Source organism: Calliphora vicina, chromosome 4 (assembly GCF_958450345.1).
Source record: "Calliphora vicina chromosome 4, idCalVici1.1, whole genome shotgun sequence".
Classification (NCBI taxonomy): Eukaryota; Metazoa; Arthropoda; class Insecta; order Diptera; family Calliphoridae; genus Calliphora; species Calliphora vicina.
Window position 1 is genome coordinate 11,767,081 of NC_088783.1, and position 26,213 is coordinate 11,793,293.

The 26,213-nt window shown below is 27.7% G+C and overlaps 1 protein-coding gene across 1 annotated transcript in view; it reads left to right on the forward strand.

The window, feature by feature from the left end:
- The window catches only part of oc (ocelliless), a 36,552-nt gene extending 11,968 nt beyond the window's left edge, over positions 1-24,584 (forward strand). Inside the window, exons 2-4 of the mRNA XM_065507804.1 lie at positions 8,495-8,733; positions 13,506-13,660; positions 23,329-24,584. Coding sequence (XP_065363876.1) covers positions 8,556-8,733; positions 13,506-13,660; positions 23,329-24,477 — 1,482 coding nt within the window. The 5' untranslated portion in view covers positions 8,495-8,555 and the 3' untranslated portion in view covers positions 24,478-24,584. The remainder of the gene's footprint in view (positions 1-8,494; positions 8,734-13,505; positions 13,661-23,328) is intronic.
- Positions 24,585-26,213: the final 1,629 nt, after the last annotated feature.

Consider the following 26,213-nt stretch of genomic DNA (forward strand, 5'->3'; position numbering starts at 1 on the left):
AAACTTCAAAATAGATTTTAAACAGATTCATCAACATTCACAAGCGGAAAATGCCTACAAACAAGTTTAAATCTCAACAACATCATCTAAAAAAAAACAAACAAAAAAACTGCTGCTCAAAAAACAGTTGCTAAATAAACAGCTAAACATTTTGCAAACTGCTAGAGCTTGATGTTGACAGCCACGCATGCGTGTCATGATGATGATGATGATTATGATGATATTTATGATGTGGCCCCAACTAATGCATAATTTTTCAAATGCCTATTTCAATATGTTTTTTTTCACTCTTTCTTTACTTTTCAAATAACAAACACATTTCATACATATTATACTTTGAAATTTAAAAAAACAAATAAAAAAAAAATTAAATAGAAATCCACTACTTCCACTTGTCAAAATGCATTTAACACCATAGCAAACATGTAACAAACTAACTTGAACGAAACAACTACAAATATTGCTTCAAATGGTGAAAAAATTTCCACGCAAATCCACGCGTTTTCCTAAAGCAAAACCCAGCCAACCATTAATAAAGTTTTGCTGTGAACAAAAAAAATATACGCTAACAACTGCAACTACTACTGCTAAATGTAAAAATCATCATAATATGTAACGCAAAAATAAAAGTGAGCATAAAACAGGTAGTTCCAAAACTGTTGGAGATTTAAAATCTTGTAAAAGAATTAATACAATACATTTTCCCATATGTACTTTATGTTTTAGCTTAATCTGTTTATGCTCTTTAACATATGTTTTACAATTCATTACCTATTGCATTACTCTGATGTCATAAGTAATAACTCGAAAGCCTTTTGAGCTATTCACAGAAAAAACTATTTCTTAAACCGTTTCAATTCAAATATTTATCACATATAGAACTGGTTTCAATTATTTCATAATTAAATCAAGTATTCATTTGCTCAAAAACAAAATTTTTTGATATTTTCTATTGAATTTTGAGTTTTGAATTTGATTACTTTGACAATTGAATATACAATTTTCGTTATTGGTTGAATTTCAAATACATTAAACTGTTTTATCTATATTAACATATGTTTAAAAAATAATATAAAGCTTCTGAAATAAACAACCATCACTATTGTAAATTGTATAAGAAATATTCTAATTTTATTAGGAACTTTAAAAATTAAATGGCAAATTAACTTTTTAAAGAGTTTAGCATCATATTCATATTTGTTCTGAAATAACTATTCGAAACTCATTCTATAGTGCATTCTACTTCCGTTATGGGCCATTGAAAAATATTCCCATAAAACTTTTCATATCCAACCAAGTAAGGGTCAAAGCTGTAAATTTTCGTTTATGAAATCGCCAGACAAACGCTTATTAAACACGGATTATCGGCTTTGCTTTACCATAGTAGGAATTTTTTTTTGTACTAAACAATGCATTTACCTTTACAAAACCGTAATCGCTTAATAACTCAATTTTGGATTTTTTGGTTCTATAAAAAAAAATTCAGTTGATAAATAAGAATTTCGGCTGAAGCAACCAGACTTCTGCAAATTTTGTACCCACAACTGTAAAATTCGATTCATTCGATTGGCTACAAATTCAGTTGCTGCCACGAATCTGTTTTATCCGTGTACTCATAGACTTATTTAGGTTCTAGCAGAACAGAAATTTTAAGCTCTCAACTGAAAAATTCGAGCTGAATTGATCGATTCTCAACAACTTTCTTATTTTGTTTATCATGGCTTCAGCAAGTTACTATCAGAACCTGGGAAAAATCAATAATTTGCATCATCTGTTCAAATTTCATAGAATTTGTACTTAAAATTATTCGAAAAATTAAGTAAAAATAATAATTTTTGTTCAGTTAAAAATAAAAAAAGTATTTGATCAATAATGGTATTGAATCCATCAGTATTGAATCCATCGAATAAATTATAAATAAACATTTATGCCACCAACATTGAACTCGAATAATTAACAACCCTATTTGTAATCGTCTATTGTGTTATTTTCTCAAGAGTTTGAATTACTCGGTTTAATATATTTGACTATTTTAGCAGTGCCAATTCAATTTGTAATAGCGCTATAGCATTATTCGAATAAAAATGATTTGAATAATCGTGTGGAAATAATTTTTATTCAGAAGAAAACAATTTTTTAGTTTAGAATAAATTTGAATCGTCATAAGTTCTGTAATCTAGGAAAGTATAAACATTTCGAACAAATTATAAAAATTTATTCGATTAATTTTAAACTCGAATAATTAACAAACTTTTTTTTGTAATCGTCTATTGAGTTGCAAAAATTTTAAAAATTTTCTCAAGAGTTTGAAGTAATCGCCTTAATTTATTTGATTATTCGAATAAAAATTATTCGAATAATCGATATATTAAATTATTCGAATAAAAATTATTCGAATAATCGATGAGAAAAATAATTTTTAATTCGAATAAAACAATTTTTCAGTTTCTATTAGTTCTATATCTAGAATAGTATAAACATTTCGAATAAATTTGAAACATTTATTCGATTAACTTTAAACTCGAATAATTGATAAGCCCATTTGTAATCCTGTATGAATATTTTTTGAAAAATTAGTGATTTTCATACAAAAATTGGTTCGGCTCCTGTTTCTGAATCAGTTTGTTAAAAACACAGAGCGAAAAAGAGAAAAAAAAACTTAAACAAACAAATTACTCAAAATAATCAGACAGTTTCACATAGTTTTTTTTACTAATACATTCTCACCACTTAGGTTTTTTACAACTGAGTTAGGTCTTTGCAAGGTCTCTCAGGATTAATCAATTTTGTAAATTACTCTTTTGTCAACTTTGCATAGTTCTCCAGTTCTCTTTTAAATCGTTGAAAGTTGATCTTGTCAGCAACCCAGCAACATAAACAGTTTTTATCGCTACCTGTTAAACTCACTAGATAATTTTATTGGCCATTAAATTCTCTTAATTACCCTCTTTGCTTCAGTTTTGTGGAGGTTTCCAAAGGCCAAAATAAACGGATTTTAAAGAAGCTTTAAGGAAATATTTAATCACTGAAATTCTGTCAATTTGTTGGTTGCTCAATCTTCCAGCTTAGTTAATGCACCTGATCCCGCAGAAGACTAAGATTAAATACGGTAGCTAGTAAGGTTTAATCCCTCCAAATCCCCTTTTTAATTCCCAACTGTAATCTTAGTAACATAATCTGGTTTTAGCTGAGCGATATTTTAGCGCCTTTAGCTAAGATTTGCGTACCTTTTTCCACCCAACTGAGTTTTCATTTGAACACTTGTTACTTTTAGAAAGTGCTATAAACTATAACTGATCCTATATATCGTGTTGATCAAACTCTGCTTGAGAACCCATGTTACACCAACTTTTCCGTTTAAAATCAACAATCGTAATAAACAAAGCTGCCATGGAATATGCTTATGGTTTTATGCATTTTAGCAGATATTTTTACAGTAGCTTTTTCTTTTTTTTCACACAAACAAACAAATAAATAAATAAAAGAAAAAAGGAAAACTGGTTGCACATACGAGTATAATGCACGTTACAAAGTGTTTATTAACTTTGGCAGCAGGAGCAACAGCAAAAAGATGTATCTGTCTAGATGGCCTGGCTAAATAAAACAATTTTTGCTGATAAGCTTTTGGCTTCTGCTAAAAAGTCTTAAGCAACATATTTGTATGAGTTACTACATGGTTTTCATATCAACTTACCACCACCACCACCACTTTTTCTTGGTTATTTATTTATTTATGTATTATTTGTAGTTTTATTTAAATTTTATGACTAATAACATTTATACTTTTTACGCTTAAAAACAACTTGGCTAACAGTGGGTGACATTGTTAAGACAACGTTTGTTTGTCTGTTTGTTTACAAGCTGCATTTTTTTTTATTTTAATTTTAATTAACATATTTGAAATGTAATTAAAATATCAAAAAAAAAAGTCATAATTATATTTGAGTTTATTAAAGTCGTAAGTTCAACTAGTTTTATTTGCACCAACAAAAAAAATACTAAAAACTAGTTAAATGTCTTAATTTGTTTTCGACTCATTCTAGCTGAAAATTTTTAATTACTACAGTGAGTTAGTTGTATTTGTATGATTGTGATAAATGTATTGCTTAAATATTGAATTATTAAAGTAGCTGGGATTTTATAAGGAATACATTTTAATGTTTGCTTTTGTGATGGCATTATAAATAATCAGCCGGTGCGTTTACCTGCTTGGTTTTTTTACTTTTCAATATTTTGTTTAGTTTTTGTATTAATAAATTTCCAAAATTAGTAAAAATTTTAAAAACTAGCTATGTTTGTTTGGCAAATTTTCAGTTTTTCATAACTGTTCTTATAGTTTTATCTTAAAGTGTTTGTTGCAGCAATGATCACAGCAAGTGGTAGCAATTTAATTCAGTGAATTTTAGCTCCCTCATATCGTTAACTAGACCTGTCTTATAACAACAACAAAATCAGAAACAAAATTTTATTAACGCTTACCAGGCATGTTGAATTTAGAACAAAGTTATGATTAAGTTCATGACCATTAGCTTAGTTACTTATGGAGTAAAAATATTTGGTAATTTTTATTCGATACTGATTTTAAATTAATTTCAAGTTACCTTTTCCATCGTAGATATCTATTTGTTGAAATTACGGGTATCAATTGACATAAAATTGTGTCAATTGTGTTATCCAATAACTTTAGATTTTCATTGGCTGATGTTGCTCTTGGATCTATATTTATTTGATAAAACAAATTTTAATTTATAAATTATCACGGGAGAACTTCTGATTTATATTGTTTGACATTGCACATTGGTTTAGAAACTTTTTGTTTTGGAAATAATTCGGTAGCTCGGGAACTATTGGAGATATTATTATAAAATTTCACATGGTTAGAGCTGAGGTTTTTTCGAGTTTATTTGTATTTGTTCAGCTTCCTATGGCTAATGAGGGCCAGTGGGCCACCCACTGGCCCTCAAAGATGGTCCGAATGGTCCGAATGAGCTGAAATTTAAAATATAAATGGTCCTTAAGAATGTCTACAAAATTTTCTACTTACATGTGTAGGTTATCTCTATTAGTTAAAGAGATATTTATGTTTATTTATTTTTAATTTTGATTTTTTAAATTTTATGTTTTTTTTGGATATGGCGGCCCTACGGAGGCTCAATATTTATTTTTAAAATATCACCTATATTGGCGATAAAATTCTAAATAAAATAAAAAAATTTAATAACAGTTATCTTGTCCCTATAAAAAGTTACATGCATCCAAAGTTGGAACATGTAAAAAGAGCCAGTTTTTTTAGTTTTTCTTTTGTAGAAAAAAATTTTCTTCAGGACTAAATAAAAATGGTTAATGATCCGGAAAGACAACTTAATGCAAAAGCGGTTAAAGTAAAATTTGGCTCATTTTAGCGGACACAACACCCCCTAAATCTATCCAAACTTGGCCAATTTTTTAAAAAAAAATTAAGTTTGAGTAAAAAATTCTAAAAAGGCAAAGTACAGATCCTCGAAAAAGCTCCTTATTAGTAGAACCCTATATGTTTCTTAAATACTTATAAAGTTTTTTTTACTAACACACTGTAAATAACGTCACAGTAGACACTTTTCTAAAAAAAACTCAGTTTTTGGAATAAATTTTCCCCGGTTTAGGAATTTCCGCACTTGAAAATAAAAAATTGTCAAAAATTATAATGGCATTAATTTAAGAATATTTGAGTCTATATTATTTCCAAATTCTGTTGTGATATCTTTAACTGTTAAAATTTTACATTAATTCAAATTTTATATTTTTCTTCATGGAAAATCAGCATATTGTAATTTTTTAGTTTTTAAGATAAATTTCGTCCGAAAAATTTATAAAATTTTTTAATTTTACTAAAATATCATTCTTCAAATCCTAAGGTTTTCACCAATATCAAATACTTATATAAAAAGCCTTTGTTTAGACCTGAGAAATTCCACAAACCTTGCCATCTTTGAACAATTTTCACGTTTTTTCATATAAATATTTTAGCATTTCATGATATTTGGGGTATTAACATGGTCTGCTATTAGTCATATTGTCATAATGTCCTAATATATTATAATTGTTGTTGTTGTGTTTTAAACAAAAAAAGTATTATTTTATGACAAAACCATAAATATTGTTCAAATAGTTATATTAGTTTAGAACTCTTTTGTTTTAAACACAACAGAAATTTGTTTAAACTATCAATATATATTAGGACATTATGACAATATGACCAAATATTATACCGTGTGAATACCCCAATTCTTTATTTGTTTTTTATACTATTTGAATAGACTGTTCAATATTTTTATAGACTTTAAATAGACTTTTAAATTTCTCTTGCAGACATTGACTATAACAAGCTCTTTTACTGTATAATTTTAGCCTTAATTATACCTTTTTATACAGTACAAATTTTTCTTTAATCCATGGTTCAAATATAACATTTTGGAATAGATAAAAATTTGCTTGAATAACGTGAGTATTGTTTTTAGTAACCACTTTATTAATTTTTCAAATTTTGAGTTGTGACATTTTTAAACTAATTGTTAAACATTTCTATAAAAAACTTGCAGACTAGACTTTTAAAATTTCTCTAGCAGTTTTTTTTCTTTAGCCTTTTTTTCATTCAATCATCATTTGTTATAAAAATATTTCCCCAAAGAAAACATGACCAGTAGTTCCCACCAAAATTGTACAATTCCAATTTGGCTTAAGGTTATATTTTATGTAGTAGTACCCATCTATATACCTTAAAACAGCAGCTACTGTGTAAAATATGAACCAACTCAATAAAAATCAATTGAATAGAAAATAGAAAAAATATTATTTTGACCGTAATTGCTAAGAGTATGTTGAAATAATATACACACTCTTAAACTGTAATAGAAATCATCAAATCACATCATTAAAGCTGATTTCAAAATATGACTTTGAATATTTTCCTAACGGTGGTAAGTGCGGGTGCACAAATCTTTAAAAACAAACAAACTATTCCCAAAAAAACAAATGAAAAAAAAATCTCAAAATGTTGCATGATGATCATTAAATAAATAAATGAATTTGTTTGTTTGTTATTTCTTTTAAAAAGATGAGTCCAGTTTTTTTTATTGTTTTGTTTTGATTTTTCAACCGGAAATAGCAAGTAATGTAAAGGAGAGACACTTTTTACTATACTTGAACGTGCTAAAAGGCCCGGAAAATGATTTAGAAAAACATTAATGTTTTATTAAATGCTTTGTCATACAAAATTCTTTAAAGAATTATTAAATAAAATGTTGTGAATTTTTGTATGATTGTCTGTGACATGATTACACCACAGGATTTCGTAAAAGAATTTCATTTGCCAAGCACGTTTGCTAAGAAAAGAAAATTTTCAAAATTTTTGTTGGAATTTTTTGTTACAAATTTATGTCTTAACAAAATATTGAAAATTTCGGTTTAATACGTTTGATCTTACCTTAAACAAACAAAAAGTTTGTAGTAAGCAGAATAACCTAAGAGATTTAAATAATTTTAATGTTTCTTAGACCACAAATAAAATAAAGCCTGGCTTTAAAGTGTGTTTTTAATCTGGGGGGATTTAAAACCAGACTTAAAGGGACACACACATGCACGCACGCTCATCTAGAACATGCAGACAAATTAGTCTACTTCTAGGCCAAAACAATAACAACAACAATAAAAGTTCACATACTACCTAATGTGCGTGTGTGTGTGTGTGCAGAAAATTTGGCAACAATAGTTTAAAGGACTCAAAAGAGGTACTAAAAGGGATCTCTAGCAAATCCTTATGCTAGGGATTAAAATCATCTATATCCTCCTGCAAAATAGTCCGCCAAAAATACAAAGAGCAAAGAGTAGCGCACCATTTTGAAAGCTATCTCTTTCTAGCCTACAATAGAGTGCTCTTCAGTATGTCCACACCTAGAATGCAGGCAGTAGGTAGCCTTGGGTTATTTGTCATTTAACGCTATGCCACAGCTATTTAGACAGTCATTTACAAATCATCATTGGTCTACCGCATATCATACCGTAACACAGATAAGAGCGCAAGCAGCAGCAGCATTTTATAAATTTAAACAAAAAAGTGCTCTTAAATAAAAGATACCTCATACGTTTTTGCGATAATTATCACTCAGTCAGTCACCCCAACTTGGAATATCGTGTGTGCAACAAGAACTGTGAAAAAAATATTACAAACAAAAAAAATAAAAGAAACGTAAAATTTAAACAGACCCTAAATTACATGCTTGCCTTGGCACATAAATTAATAACGCATCTGTCTGGAAAACAAACTCTCTAAATATTGTGATTCAGTTGCCATCAAAACCAACCCTTTTTGCAACACTCTTCTACTTGCCACTTAACAAATCCAACTAGAAAAAAAAGTACGCCATTTTTTTAAATTGAATAATTACTACTTAATAATAATAATGATACTGATAAATTTAAATTAATTAATATTTTATATTTTTTCTCTCTTTTACAGTTTTTTTGTTTACCTTTGTGTAAACGGCTTCACAGTGGCTCTTCACTCAACAGAAGCCTTAATGGCTGCCGGTTTCTTAAAATCGGGGGATTTGGGACCCCACCCACACAGTTATGGTGGTCCCCATTCCCATCATGGACCACATGGACCTTTGCCGCCTGGCATGCCGATGCCGTCATTGGGACCCTTTGGTTTACCCCACGGCTTAGAGGCCGTTGGGTTCTCCCAAGGTATGTGGGGTAAATATCACAACAATTTTGGTTAAAACTATATTTTTTTTTTTTAAGAAAAACTTTTAAATGTGGTGAAATTTTTAGGGATTTTTAAAAGGATTTCTAGGGAAAAAAAGGTTAATTTGAATTTCGGTTTAAGTTTCGAAAATAAGTTTAAAACATTTAACTTATAAAATGTTTTCAAAGAAAAGTCTGCAATATTAGGAAACGAATATATAACATTTCTTATTCAAAGAAAAATCTTACAGATTTTTAAAGTAAACACTTTTGATTATCACTCTATTAAGTTTTATTAATATTTTGGAACAAAATTCACGGAATATAAACAAACATTTTTGAAAAGTAGTTATTATTTTAAAACACCGCTTAGTACTTTTGTGGTACTTTTTAGTACACTTTTTTTAACTATTTTAATATAAAAATGTTTAAGCCAAATTTTTGCTAGTTTTTTCCCAATCAATGGTTGTTAAAAATTTATAACTTATTAAAAGCATATTTGGTACTTTTTAGAACCCTCTTCGTAACTACAAGTTTTCGTTTTTAAATTGTTTTATATTAGTTTTTGAAATATTTCACTTTTTATAAAAATTCTAAAAAATAATTCTTTAATACAAAAATCATTAAATTCTATACATAATTCTGTCCGTATTAAGAGCAGTTTTGGTACTTTTTTGCACAATTTTTAAATGTGTTTGTTTAACTTTTATGATTTAAAGCAATTGTTTTTATTATTTAAACTATTTTTAATAGTAGACCATTTGTTTCCAAATTTCTTTTCTCAAGTGATAAATTGTTAAATGTGTTTAGTACTTTTTTTGGTACTTTTTGGAATTCTCTTCGTAACTACAAGTTTTCCTTTTTAGATTTTTTTATATTAGTTTTTGAAATATTTCACGTTTTATAAAAATTCTAAAAAATAATTCTATATTACACAAATCATTAAAATCTGTACATAAATCTGTCCGTATACCAGTTTTGGTACTTTTTTTGCACAATTTTTAAATGTTCAAGTGATTGTTTAACTTTTAAGTTTAAAATCCTAAATTTTTTATTATTAAAACTGTTTTTAAATGCAGAGTATTTTAATTTAATATTACAAAACCGAAACAAAATATTTTGTTCATAATTTCCCCATTTTAAATTCAGTTTGGTACCTTTTTTCCTCAATATTAACATTTGCCGGAAATTGGTAAATGTTTATTTAAATTTCTAACCTACAAATTGCTTAATTCAATATGTTTTATAAAGCTGGACGAAAAAGTAAATATTGATTTTAAATTTAGATCGAATAACGAATTTTTAAAACTAATTGTGTTGCTTGTATTCCAAAGCTGTATATTTAGTATTTTCTTGGTACTTTTTAGTACATTAATAAGTTAAACAAGTGGATTTCTACAAAAATGCCAATTAAACTCAAAACAAGTGAAAAACTGTCATAGTATTCCAAAAATATATATTTAGTACTTTTTTTTTGGTACTTTTTAGTAATTTAATAGGTTAAACAAGTGAAAAATGTCAATGGATCTAAAGACAAGTGAACAACAGTCAGTTTTTTGGTACTTTTGGTACAGCAATGCCAATAGATCTAAATATGTGATAAACATTCATAGTATTCAATACCAAAAATAGTAAATTATGAAATATGTAGTTTTTTTTTAACAACTGTCATTGATTTTGTGATTTTTTTTTTTTCATTTTAACCTCAACCACAATTTTCCATTAATTATTAATTTTTTTTATTTCAACTTATTTGTCATTTATTGTTTACAAAACTGCCAAAGTATATGAAATGACAAAACTTACAAAACAAAAATAATATAAAAAAAACCAACCAAAGAAATGACACCATTTGTAACCAAGATTTCACTTTGGTTACTGGATAATAATGGCTAGAAGTTGTCTGTTAACTTGTCATTTGCTACGTCACTGTATTTGTCAAGTCAGTGCACGCAAGCGCTCATTATTCATTATGACAATATTATTGATAATGATGCAATATGCGTTCGAAAATAAACTGGAAATGTATTTTGAAAAAATATTTTGAAGAAAAAAAAAATTCTCAAAGATACAAATCCACTTGATGCACAGGATGTTTCAGGCTTTGTTTTATTATTTTCATTTTTGTTTGTAAGGTTATACCAGTTTTGATTTTGTTTTTGTTTGGTTTGTGAAACCCTAAGTGCCAAGATAAAAAACTGAAATATTCCCAGAGGTTTGTTGTCATTTTTCCAAGTGAAATCACCTTGTCATCTTTAGTTAAAATTGAGTTATCAGTGAAGTTTATTTCTGGTTGCGTTTGTCTTTTGCTCGTGTATTTTAAAAAAAAAAAAAAAACAGAGAGCAAGCAACATTTTGTTTTGTCATGACAAATCATTTGTCATTTTTTTGTGGTAAAATCTTGAGTTGATAAGAAACTATTTTAAAATTAATGATTTTTAGTGGGGTTTTAAAAACAATATTGAATTCACACTGAAAAATTAAAAAAAAGACTAATTCCAAACTTTTTCATTAAAAACTGAATACTTTTTATAATTTTATGAAATTTGTAGGAGTGTTTTAAATTTCGGTTTTCACACTCTAATTTTAATATTAAAATTATGCAAATTCTCCTCAATTTCGTTTTCAATTCAATTCCTATTTTAATAAATCCATTTAAATTCTTTTGTTAATATTTGGAAATTCCATTTCAAAACTAAAACAATATTGAAAATCTTAAAGAAAAGAATATGTCTATTTTTGGGTTTTAAACAATTTTATGGTTTTTAAATTACAATTTTAATCGCATGTGTTTAATTAAATAAAAGAAATTCATAACCAGCCTAACTCAATTTAACATATTAATTGCTTTTGTTTAGTCGTTAAATAAAAAACGCATATTTTTGCATATAAATTAATAAATTTATGCTTTAAATTATGACAAGTTATACAAATTAAACAACAATAGTTTTAAAAATAAAATTTCCATATAAATTATATGTTTTAAGGAGATTGAATCTGAAATAAGAGTTTACAAATTCTAGTTTTTTGAAGTCAGAACAACAGAATGTTTGGTACTTTTTTTTGTACTTTATTTGTAATAGATGCCTAATTTTTCTTTAATACTTAAATTTTACTTTAGAAACAAATGTTTAACGGGCTGTTGTTGCTCTTGTCGGGTTTCAGGTTTGGTACTTTTTATATCTATTATATAAATTGAATAATTCTGTTAATAATTCTAATTTTATTTACCAGTTTTTGGTATAATTTTAATGGACTCTTGTCAGCCTTGCAAAAAAGTTTATGTTAAGTACTTTTTTGGTACACTTGGTGCAGAAATGTTATGTTAGGTACTTTTTGGTACATTTTTTAGTACTTTATTGACAATTTAAGCCTAATTTTCTTAAATTTGTTACTCAGATTTTATTTTTTCTTTAAAGTAGCATTTTTAAAAAGAAACAAATAAAATAATTTTCATTTAATGGCCTGCTTTTGGTACCTTTTTGGAAAATGTTCACAACTCTAAGAAATCTGAAAATTTTGAGATTAGATTTTTATATTTTATTGGTTTTGAGACCAATTACTTACATTTTAACTTCCAGTAAGTAGTAATGTAAGCATACAGGTTTAAAATAGTCTATTAAACTTAATTAGTTAATTTGATTAAATCACCTTTTCCTGTACTCTAATGTACTCTTCAGTTCTTTCCATTCTAGTTATCTAAAGCACAGTGTAACGCTTAACACTTTAATTTATAAAACCTCTTACATTTAGCTTAAAAAATCAAAAGTCCTTAAACTAATGCCATCATCATCATAATCATTATTATCACCATACAAAAAGCAGCATCAAAAAATATTTAAAAATTAAAGCAGCTGTTAAATCTTTAAAATTCATTTATTTTAAAGGCACGTACGTTTCAATGATTTCAACAAAAAAACCAACTTTTTGCCAGGGCCATATACAAACTATACAAATACTTAACTGGGATCATATAACATTATTACAAAAAAAATCCATATACCCTTTCAAACAATAGCAATAGATAAAAAAAATAGAAAAAAAGAATGAATAAAAAACATAACATTAAAAAACTATTTTCCGACGGCTCTGCAAGCTGAAAATATAAAAGAAAAATTATATGCATATAAACATTATAAAGAAGAGAAGGGTGACAAAACAATAAAGTCGTGCTAGGATTAAAAATATACAATAATAATAGTATATACTGCAGTATATACTTTAGTATATAGTAATTGAAAAATGTTTGCCAACACCAAACCAATGGGTATTAGACAAACAGCCAACAAGGGTGGAATTGAAAAAAAAAGAAATCTTTAATAAAATTGGGGATGGTTGTTTATTGAGAGAAATTTTTTTGTGATAATAGAATGGCGTTTTAGAAAATTCAACTAAGAGTTTAGGGATGTATTTTAGGTTTATTTAAATAAAACACCTTTTTTAAAGCACTATTTTTTCCTACGCCATTTCTTTTCTATTTTATTAGTTTCTAAAAGTTATTTTTTTTTTTCAAATATTGTCCTTTTTAGTTGATGTTTAATAAACAGCAGGATATTTATGGCCTTTTTTAATAATCTCTTAATTAATTAGGTTTTTTTCATTACTATAATTTAATAAAGGACTTTGCCTTTTCTAATAAGCTAAAGTTAATAATATATTTGTTGACTTCTGTAGGTTTTCAAATAAAATACTTTAACAGTTTCACCACATTGTTTAGGCATTATTTATATTATTGTTCACATTTTTTTATTAATTATTTTTTTTATATCTTCCCCCTCCAGGTGTTAATACCCGCAAACAGAGACGTGAACGCACCACATTTACCCGAGCCCAGCTGGATGTTTTGGAAGCCTTGTTTGGCAAGACACGTTATCCCGATATATTTATGCGCGAAGAAGTGGCTTTAAAAATCAATCTGCCAGAATCTAGAGTACAGGTAATTACAACAATTATTATTTAATAGCTTTTAATTATTTATTATAAAATCAAGGGAATTGAAAGCTCAGTTGTTGACAAAAACAAATGGAATAGTTATACAGGGATTCACTTTTAAAGGTGTTTTCTTAAAAATAATTGAAATTTTATTAAAATTTTCCACAATTTTTCTTAAAACTTTTAAAACTTTTTGATAAATTTCAATATTTTATCAAATTTCTAAAGTTTTCTAAAACTTTTCTAAAACCAATTTAAATTTATAGAAAATTCCATTTTTTCAAGTTTTGCTTAAAACTATTTAAAATTCAATATTTTTTTTAAAAAAAAATTTTCAATAAATTTCAATATTTCAGATTTTTCTACAAAAACAAATTAAAATTAAAAAACTTTTTAGTAATTTTTAAAAGTCATGGAAAGTTTTCTAAAACAATTTAAATGTATAGAAAATTTAATTTCTATCAAGGGTTTTTCATAAAAATATTTCAAATTAAAACAATTTTTATTAAAATTGGTCTTAACTTTCTCTCAAAACATTTGAAATGAAAAAAGTTCTTAAAAGTTTTCAATAAATTTCAATATTTTATCAGATGGTTTTGTAAAAACAAATTAAAATTAAATTTTGAATTATTTAAGAAGTGAAACTTTTAGTAATTCTTAAGTGGAATTTGAAAACTATTTTTTGGTACTTCTGCCCAAGTATTGAACTAAGCTTTACAGATAGAGTTTTTTTCGGCAACATTTTATAAGCGATAGACAACAATTTATGCATTAAAAAGCTTGCACAATTAGCTTTTGTATAAAAAAGCTCGTTATCAGTTAAACAGAAGGACCATATTAACTATATTTATTCTTATAAATAAATGTTTCTTCCGTCTAACTGTCAAAAGTATTAAAAATTATTTAAATCTGTACAACTGAAACAAAATTTTTAAAAGAACAGAAAAAATTTTGAATTTTGAAAATAAGAAATTTGTCGCCCCAAAAAATTTGTTAAAGAAAATTAAAAACAAAAAATCCAACAAGTTTAGCAATCTTGCAAATCAATTTAAAAATCAGTCTTTTTCATGAAATAATCTTTAGAATATTAGAGAACTTTCTTGAATATTTTTTATTTGGTGGAATAGTTATAAAATAATATTGACACTGAAATTAAATCATGGAATTGTAATGGAACCTAAGAAAAGTTTTTTAAATATTATTTTTTTTAATGTTTTGCCTAAATGTTATTGTATTAAATTAAATCGATTTAGAGGCTGATTCAGAAAACATTTTTCATATTTTTTTATGAAAAACTTATTTGAAAACTGAGTGATTTTAATACAACAATTTTAAAATTGTTTTCCGGTTGTATTTCTGAATCAGAGTTTTACAAACAAGTCATATCCAATCATTAAAAAAAAGAATACTCCCACTAGATTGAAAACCTGAAAAGCTAAAAACAATCCTCTCAGAACGGCTTTGTTAAAACTCCAATAAAGCTTTACTCCTAGAACTGAGGTGGGCAGAAAGGGCAGAAAAAGGGCAACATTTTGTTTGCCAGTTAGAAATACAAATTGTGATTTATTTTTAATTAAATTAATTTCCTTTTAATGAAAATTTCTTCATGTAATAGTTTTCTCTACCTTAAATATAACTTGTTTTCTATTACACTTAAACATAATATGTCTCCACAGCAAAACTCTGAACTATTTAAATGTCAATTACCTTTAATGAAATACAAAAAAAAAAAGAAAAAAAAAACTGTAAGGTTTTTCCACCTACATAGACACCTACTAAGAATTTCGTGTAAATTACAATGTACTCGTATGCAATTTTCAGACACTAAAAGAAATTCAATACATTTATATTATTTGTTTAAACACGTACCAGCAGCAGCAACCAAGGATACCATAGGAAAGCAAAATAACCTGAGACATATAGACCAGACCAAAAGCAAAAAAAAAACTACATTTGTAGACGGACGACGACGACACATGACAAATCTACAAAAATAAACAATAAAATAAATGTACTCTAGTTGTACATATAACAAAAAAATAATTTAGGCCTTCTTTGTAAGCAAATACATGTGTTATTTCAGTTAAAATGTTTTTAAAATTTTGTAAAGAAATTGTAACATGACAAGAAGACACACGTACATTTGACTACATAGACGACAGAGACAACTTGCAACGTGTCAATTTTCACGAGTGGTCAATTGCTAAAAAAAAATAAATACCAAGGGCTTCCCTCTAAAACATTAAACTCAAATGTACTTTAAAACACACACACTAATTTACATACATACATTAGAAGAACACAGGGACAAATGTTGCAACATGCCCAGAGTAGCAACATGTTTTATTTTAGTTTTTATTTTCCAATACAATGCAAATGTGCAAGGCATGCATTTTTGTTTTGTTTTATTTTTTAAAACAAACAACAAAAGGTATTCAGTGTCACGTCCTTAAATTACAAATAATCGATTTCTTTTTTGCAATTTTGCATCAAGGGACAATTGCTAGCCAAAGAAAAAAAATATCCTTTTTTTTTAGAAATGTTCAATATTTGTTTGTTTATTATCACAGTTGCTGCTTACAACGGCTGTGTTTGTTTAACTAGTTGATAAATGCTCTCTATGGCTATGTTGCAACATCCCTTTAACCTAAAATACGTACCACATCTACTATGTAAACAAACATTGCTAGCAAAACCATGGTATCAACCAATCATTACTATTATTGTAAACCTTACAAAAAAAAATGACATCTCAATTTGTTTTTGCCGTAACAGATCTTTTAATTCAACAAATTCTCAAATAAACCTAAAGGCATATTAAGGGTTTCTGTTGCAGGGTTTGAGCATGATAAGGACATTATTTTTATTGTTATTGTCTGGGTGTGTTTGTTTTTATTTCATTTCAATGTATGTTTTATTAAAGATTGGTCTTTTTCCAGCTACAAATGTTCAAATGTTGCAACATAATTATGTCATTTGCTTTATTTCCTTAAATAAACAATAGAATTTTTTGGCAAAAAAATAAAACGTAAAATCATCAGTTTGTACATGATCCTAAGTAAACAGAAAAAATTGTGTTTCGAGTTTAAATAATTTCTACTTATTTACACAAATTATCACTTTGTTTAACAGGGCTAGAACATTTAATAAGGACATTACACTTTTCACAAATTAAACCTTAAACGTGCAACAATTTTGAATAATTTCTTAACCCTCTAACCCGCAAGAGTGTCTCAAGGCATGCATTACAAAACACCAATTATCTCAAAAAGTAATCTGAGACATGTTAATGAATATCTAAATGACATTATTTGACCACTTGCAAGTTAAAGTAACAGGTCTTCTTCATATGAAGTATTGTATCTAAAAACCGCATCCAAGGATGCAGTTAAGCAACTAGTTACTTTCACCTATAGATAAATTCCAAAACTAATGCTAATTCATCATAAAAATCTTATTATAATTTTCAATTCCAGACGATTTTATTTTTTTGCACAATTTTCAACAATTAAAATTTTGAAATTTCGCATCTTTGCTCTATTTAGGCCCATTTTCTCAATCTCTAGTTTTTCATAACGATATACTTCCAATTAATATAATTTTAGCAAGATCACACGATATTGAGAAAATGCTTTTAACCAATTTATACTTCCTAGCCTTTATAGGGTTAATTTTCTAGCAAACAAATTACAAAAACCCATAAATATGATTAATTTAATGCCGGGGAAAATTTGTCAATTTAATGTCTCTTAAACAAACAACAAATCAAACTCCACAAGCAAACTAAATGGCTTTTGGGCAACGAGGGTTAAAAAAAATATCCAAAATCTAAGGCAAACACATAAAATTAATGTTTGCCAAATGTATTAAGGATAGATTTCTATGAAAAATTTACACATGATGTTGGCAAGCAAACAAAAAAAAATTTCTCTTTCATTCAGGAAAATTTCAATTTATACAGTTTTCGGCTGAGTGTAAGTATTTACATGTTTGTTGTGTTTTGAACATGAGGCAAATGTTTTATGGCTTCTTTAATGGTCTTTAAACCAAAGTCACAAAACCCATACGATGGCTGTAACTCTTGTCAGCCAAACAGCTACTGACTGCCTTTAATGTTGCAACAAAATTTTCTAACGTTGACGTCTACTATTTAACCATAATAATAATGTTGTATTGTATGTATATGCTACCCAGAAATGTTGTTTACTTTAAAGATTTATTTATTTATTTATTTTATTTTTGTTAGTGATTTGTGTAATTGTTTATTTTTGGCCTGCAGAAAAACAAAAAATGTCTGTATTAAATTTTTGGGTTTCCCTGCTGCTGCTATTGCTAGTGTTGGTGATGGCGGTGTTGGTTTGTTTGGTGTCATAATCATTTATAGTTACATGAACAATTTAAATGATTTAATATAATCATATGTTATATGTGGCCTTAACAGATTTAATCATTAAGATAAATATCCTTAGATGAAATGTCATTTTATTGATAACCAACGCCCACACATATGCTACAGTTAACAAATTACTGGTTGTTAAAGTTAAACTACATTTACAGTTAACTAGAGTAATAAGGAGTATTAAAAACGAGTCTCTTTAAAATATTTAAGAGTTTTAAGGGCTATAATAAGAAGAAAATCTAAAATTAAACAGATTCTGGGCAAGAAATCAAGAAATGTTTATGAAGAAGTTAATGTTGCATACTTTTCTGAGTAAAAATAAGGACTTTTCAAATAAGTTATTAAATAGCTCAGAATTAAATAATTCAATTCATGTTTTCTTTAACATTTTAAAAATTTAAATTCAAAGTTTTTAAAACCCAAAAATCTTAAACAGTTTCTTTAAAAATTGTCTTTTAGTTTTGTTCAAATTAACAAAATTGTTTAATTTATTTAATATATATTGCCCCACCCCAAACATTTGAACACACATAAATAAAAGACCTTATATTTGTGGCAATTTCAGACAAGAATATGAACAATTTCAAAAATACCACAAACACATACAAACATATCTAAAAACTTATACATTTATGTACATACATATGTATAGTATATATGACATATAAAATGTATAATGTAATGATTTTCCACAGCTTATCTGTACCAGAACAGAACAAACATTGACGCCCTAATAAATGCTGCTACTGGGTTTCTGTTGTTTTTCTAGCCCACATGCTCAGCCAGCCAGCCAGCCAGCCATTCACAGCCTCGCCATCGTCATCAAATATTGTTTGGTACATAGTGTGGTTGTTGTTGGTTTTATTTTTGTTTGCCAATATCATCTGAATGAGAGAAACTTCAGACAAACATTACAAACGTTACTTAGACTTAACGAGATGGTTACCGGGTATATTGGTGTAACATTTGCCAACCCACCAGTTTATAATGGTGATAATGATGATGTTGTTGTTGTTGTTGTTGGCTGTTTAGAATTGTTATATTTGAGGGTTAGAGGAGGGAGTTTAGAAGAGTATTCTTGATTTGATGTTGTTGTAAGCATAATGAAATATAAATCATAAATCAAAAAGTTTTATTATTCATGTTGATAACCTTGCTAAGCGCTTCCGTTTATTCACACTCAACTCATATTTACACATACACACATACACATGGTTACACACACACTTACAGTTAAAATTTTAGGCCTAAAATATACAGTAACGTACAAAAATAAGAAAAAGTACTTTTTGGTATTTTGGTATTTTGAGATTTTTTCATATTTTTTAAATATTTTTCAAAATTTTTATTAAATTTACCTAGAATTTATAAGAAAATTCAAGAATTCTTCAAATTCAAAAAGTACTTTTCAAAAATTATTTTAGTACCATAAAAAAATCGCCATTCCAAATCCTAAATAATGCTTAAAAGGACAATTGAACAACAATTGGTATTTTGAGATTTTTTTAAAATATTTTTCAAAATTTACCCAGAATTTATAAGAAAATTTTAAAATTCTTCAAATTCAAAAAGTACTTTTCAAAAAATATTTTAGTACCACAAAAAAATCGCCATTCCAAATGCTAAATAAATCTTAATAGGACAAATAAACAAATTAATAGCAAATAATAAAATTAAAAATTTCTATTTTGATACAATTATAACTAAATACTAAAAGGTACTTTTTGTTCTTTGGTACTTTTTTAGTACCTTAGTTTTTTTTTTAATTTTCATAAAATTGTTACTGGATCTATAAAGAAAAAAACAAGTCATAGAAGCATAAAAGTACTTTTTGAAAATTATTTTAGTACCACATAAACATCCCTATTAAAACCCCTAAATAATGTTTTAGGACAAATAAACACATTATTTGCAAATAATATAATAAAAAATTTAAATATTTGTTAAATTGAAACCATATAAGAAAAGGTACCTTTTTGTAGTTTGGTACTATTTTAAACTTCCTTTAATATTTTTTTAAATACACAGACATTTTAAAAAAATTACAAATCTTAAAATCAAAAAAGTACTTTTCCAAACCAAACTAGAAAAGGTACTTTTTTTGTACCTTTTTTTGGTACAATTGAAAACCTAAAAAGTACTATTTTCCAAAGTACCAAACACAATTCATAATATCTATCCAACCCTCTTCAAAAAAAAACTCCCATATATAACAATAAGAGAACATAGATACAGCCTGTATATACAAAAATCAGCATTCGTGTATGTATGAGTAAACATAATTTGTCATTAATTTGAAATATTACGAAGGACCAATTTAATTAAGGGTTGCAGCTTAAACCTTCAAAAAAAGAAACTAGTTTTTCAAAGTCTACATTTAGGGAGTTTTGTTTGTTTTTTCCAGCATTTAGGGGATATTTTGACAATATATGTAACCAAACTAACTCTTTTCCTGCAGTTGGTGACAATATTCATAATAACGTTAGAGATTTAAATTCAAATAGCAGAATGTTAACAGATTCCTTATGTATGTATGTATGTTGGTGGTGTTTATACCCTATTCCTAGCTCACTCTGTCAATAATGCGTAAACATTATTTGATTTAATACAACAGCTGTAGTATTGTTGGAAATTTCCCATTGCAGATTAAAACATTTTTTTTGTTTATCTGTCTTTCAATTTGGTGACTGTTACAATAATGTAATTTTGATTTGATTTAATGAAAAGAAAAAAACTTTTATTTGTCAAACATCATATTCAATCATTGGCAAATCAACACATTTTTGTTAACGCTTGAATTGTTTAAAATTCAATTTGAATTGTATATTTATTACTTCAACACACTTTTTACTAGTTTATTTATAATTCTTCTCTCCATTTGTGTTTGTTGTCATGAAATGAAAGTGAAAAGTCTTACATTATATTTTTTTTTGTATTGTAATATTTCTGGAAATTGTTAATTCAATTGAAATTAAGAAAAAAATTCAAGTTATTATTTAAACATTGTTACAAAATTTGTTAGATTTTGTAATCAAAATGAAAGTGAAAATGTTTAAACAGGGTTAGTTAAACGTGGTTTAAAGTAAAAAATAAAAATTATAAAAGCTTGAGATTTTTAACAGGTTTCTTTTAATGGATTTTCTAGGAATTTTAGTTGATTTTAGTTAAACTAAGTTTAACCTTCAATTAAATTTCAATATCAGCTGTGAAAACTTAAAATTTTTTAACAACTTTGGGGTTTTACATCTCTTTAGCTTTAATGACAGGCTTAGTTAAACTTAGTTTAAAGCCAAATGTCAAAAATAAGTAAACTTGAGATTTGTAATAGGTTTCTTTTTAAAAGATTTGCTTGTAATTTCTTGTTGATTTTAGTTAAACTAAGTTTAACCTTCAATCAAATTCTAATTTTGCCTGTGAAAACTTAAAATGTTTTAATAATTTTGGGGTTTTATATCTCTCAAGCTTTAATGAAGTTTAATTAAACTTAGTTTAAATTCATTTTACTTGACAAATTATTAATTCAATTTCAAATGCCTCGTTTTTTAAACCTACAAGCTTGTAGAATAATATTTTGTTTGAATTCATGTTCATATTTTAGTTTACTTTACAAACTTCAATATTCATTTTCTTATTAGTTTAAACTTTCTTTTTGAAAACTTCTTTTAATCAAAAACTTTTTATTTGAATTCAAACACAAATTTTTGTTTACCTTACAAATACAACAATATTTATTTCTTCATAAGTTTAGTTAAACTCAAGTTAAACTTTATTTATGTTAAACATCCCTTTAACCAAACTTCAGCGCCTTTTCTTATGATTTCTAACACCATAACGCATTTTTCCCACAACAATTACAATAATTTACAATTTCAACAATTCTTTGGGTAAATTTTTATGTGTTGTTTATTTGTTTGTTTAACTTGAGTGTGTTCGAGCACAGGCAAGTAAGTGGCTTTTCAGGCGGAGAGTTGGAAGGAAGGAAGACAAGTATCAATGAATAAATTATAGTTGTTGTTAATATTATTGTTACTGCCTGCCATAAAACAAGAAACAAGTGTTAAAAGTCACGCGCCCATTTCAAAGATGCTGCACATTATACAATTTAGCCCAAAGCATTTGCTGGCTGCCACCAACGAACGAACGATACACAACAAATAAACAAAAACAAACACAAACATCTCTGAAATGTTTATCCAAAGCGTACAGTTGCAAATTGACTCGATTATATTGTCAAATAGAAAAGCAAACCTCATGCCACCCAGCCATCAACACACTCCCCCTTTTATCTTACAATAACAAGTGCAAGGACTATTTCCCAAAAAACCAAAAAAATAAAGAAGAAGATAAATAGCAGTAGATGGGGTAGAATTTTATACAAACACTTCATTCATTCAGTCATGTTCACATTATCCTTGTTTGTTATGCTTAAGGGGACCCAGCTAACAATCCGCAAAGTGCTTAGGAAGGCATTTATAGATGTGTGTGAACATTCTCATCATCTCATCAGAGTACAACTCATTCGTACAAGTGGAATTTCTTTTTTAAAGAATTTGTTTTTACAGTGATTTGAAAAGCTCTTGACGGTCCATAAACGAAAAATGAAGAGGTGGGCCTGTTAATGGTTTCAAGTTGCCACCCTAAACAAGCAACGTATACACACTGCAAACATATTTGCCTTGATATTAATGCCACACGCCACAATCTATAATGTTACCACACACTTTTAACGCCCCTGTTGTTAAACAGCTCCCCAAGTCAAAAAAAATCCCATCCATTCATTCATTCATGACCAAAAAAAATATTCATTAGAGGGTAAGGACTTTATTTGCGTTATATTGCCGTTTTTTTTTTTTTGTTATCAGGACAAAAAGAGCATTAAACAAGGCGTATCAGATTTCATTATATTTCTCAATTTGTCCTCCTTCTTTAGTATATTTTGCTTGCAAACAGTTTTTTTTATTTGTGTGTGTTTCGGTTTGATAAAGTTAAGATTTGTAATCAAAGTTGTTGGGCAGGGGGTAAAGGACATATTTTTAAATTAATATCACTAATTTCAATAACAATTTTTGCTTGTTAAAGGAAATTTTTTTTATTTCTTGAATTTAAAAGAGAAATTCAAGTTTAATAATATTAAAATTTTCTGTTTGATATCAGTTAATGAGCTGGAAAAATGTGTTAAATGCTGAGCTTTTAATTTTAAGGAAATCAAAGAAAGATTTCACTTTGAAAACAAATTACTAACATTTTATTTTCTATTTTATTTTTATTTGCAGGTCTGGTTTAAAAATCGTCGCGCCAAATGCCGCCAACAATTGCAACAGCAACAACAGTCGAATAGCTTAAGCAACTCGAAATCGGTTAATTCGGGTTCGGGTTCCGCCTCGTGTTCATCCTCCTCCTCACGCAATACATCGAATAATGGCAGCAGCAATTCCAGTTCAACGAATTCTTCCAAATCCAACAGTCATCATTCCTCGTCCGCCAACAACAATAACAACCACAACAACAACAATAATAACAACAAATCAAATAACAATTCATCGAATAATAATTCCTCCTCACAGAGCTCATCGTCGGCCGCAGCGGCTGCAGCAGCCGTGGCACAATCCATGAAATCACATCACAGTTCCTTCCACAATTCCTCCTCGTCCGCCTCCGCCGTTACACCCAGCAGCTCTTCAGCCGTCTCACATTTACATCACATGGCCGGCAGCAGTGTGGCCTCGGGATCGGGCGGTGGTCTCAATACCTCGGGCGGTGCCAATCATCAGAATTCTTCACCTTTATTACCCACACCTGCCACCTCGGTCAGTCCGGTTAGTATTGTGTGCAAAAAGGAGCACATGGGTGGTTCCGGCTATCCGGGCTCCAATGTGGATGCCTTGCGTGGCTCCTCTTATGATACACTCAAGGAATCGGGTGGTGACATCAGCTCCAGTTCACATCATCATAGTATTTATGGCACGGCCGCTTCGGCGAATCCCCGTCTTTTGCAACCCGGCGGCAATATAACGCCCATGGATTCCAACTCCAGCATCACCACACCCTCACCTCCCATTACACCCATGTCACCACAGTCGGCGGCCGCAGCCCATGCTGCCCAATCCGCCCAATCGGCTCATCATTCTGCCGCCCATTCGGCCGCCTACATGTCCAATCATGACTCTTACAACTTCTGGCATAATCAATATCAACAATATCCCAACAACTATGCCCAGGCGCCGAGCTATTACTCGCAAATGGAATATTTCAGCAATCAAAATCAAGTCAACTATAACATGGGCCATTCGGGCTATTCGGCTGCCACCAATTTCGGTCTCTCGCCCAGTCCCTCATTCACGGGCACCGTTTCGGCTCAGGCTTTTTCGCAAAACAGTCTAGACTACATGACGCCTCAGGACAAGTATGTCAATATGGTGTAGAATCTGCTGATACAGTATTGCGGCAGTAAATCGGACGATGATTCAGCCAGTGGTTCATATGTCTCGACCAAAACGCCGTTTGAGTATGCATAAATAATGTAACAAACAGAAAATCGTTTAAGAGTGAATATTTTTATTAACGGAAATTCACACGCAAACCTTTTTTTAAAACATATCGATCGTACGGAAAAAAAGAGCAACAGTTTTGTTTTTTCGTTAAAAGTAAGAGTAACAGACAAAAAAAAATAAAAAATTAAGAGGAGAAATCAAATTTTAGCGTAAAGTAAAGAGATTTTTAAAGATAACAACAGGGTTAACAAAGTTTAAACAGTTTCAAATTAAAACTGGACGATTTAAGCAATTGCTTTAATGAAAAAAACAAACTATTAATTTCGAAAAAATCTTTTAATAAAATTCCTAAATTTATGTTAAATCTTGTTGTAATCTTCTGTTTACCTTTTGATTTTGATTGGAAACTATTTTTATTTTAGCATTTAAACTCAATTCCTTTTCAAAACCCTGTTGCTTTCTTTTCAAATTAAAACTTTATTAAGGAAAATCTAAAAAAAAAACTTGTAAATATCTATGATTATTTTTATCATTTAACAGCCAAGATCAACGAAAATCGAGTGATAAAAAAAATAATTTAACTCATAATAAGTATACAATCTAAAAAACCCTTTATTTGTTCTCAAATACAACAAAAAAAATTACAAAAAAATCGTAAGAAAAAAAACCCAAATAAACTTGTCTCATGTTTAAAACATTTTCTTTTTTAAATAAATAATTTACAGTATTTTTTAACAATTTTTTTTTTACTAAATTAAGTTTTCAAACTAAATACCCCCAAAACCATTCCTCAAGTATTATACAAACAAAAAAAAACAATTGTAAATGATGATAAAATCTATCAGAAAAACAAAACAAAAATCTAGATTTAAAAATATTATTAAAGCAAGCAAAACTATATAAAAAAATGTCCTTTTAATTGTATTTCATATCACTATTATTAAAAAACAAAACAAAAAACATAAACTAAATTTAATAAAAAAAACCCTTAAAAATAATAATAATAACATTTTGTAAAAAGTAATAACAATTAAAAAAATTTCTAATAAATGTAAAAATAATTAAAAAAAATCAACAAAAAAAAAACTTATTATAAATAGAAAATAAAAGTTCAAATCTTAAAAAAAAAAAACATAAAAAAGAGGGAAAAATTCTTAACAAATTAAAGAAAAATAATTCTAAATATATATACATATATAAAAAAACAAGTTTATAAACCACAACTTCTTACATATTTTTAGCAACTAGTAAATTTTATTTAGACGTTGTATAATAAAATCATAAAAAAATCTCTCCCTTTGAAAACCCCACCCCAAACCCCCTTAAAAAAAAACTATGTAATTGTATTCTCTAAATAATAAAACAAAAACCAACCACTAATAGTTAATAATCTGTGTACAAAAACAAAAAAAATTATATACCTACATATAACAAAAAAAAAAACAAATATTATTATAAAAATTATTATAATAATAACAATGTTCTCTCATACACTAAATTAAATTTCCTTTTATAATTTTTTTAAATTAAACATTTTTATTTTTTTTTCATTTCAATTATTATTTTCCTTATTATTTTCCCTTAAATTTATAAAATGCTCTTACCTAAACATTCCTTTTAATAAAATTTTTATAGATTTTACCAATTTGATTTGTTTTAAACAATTA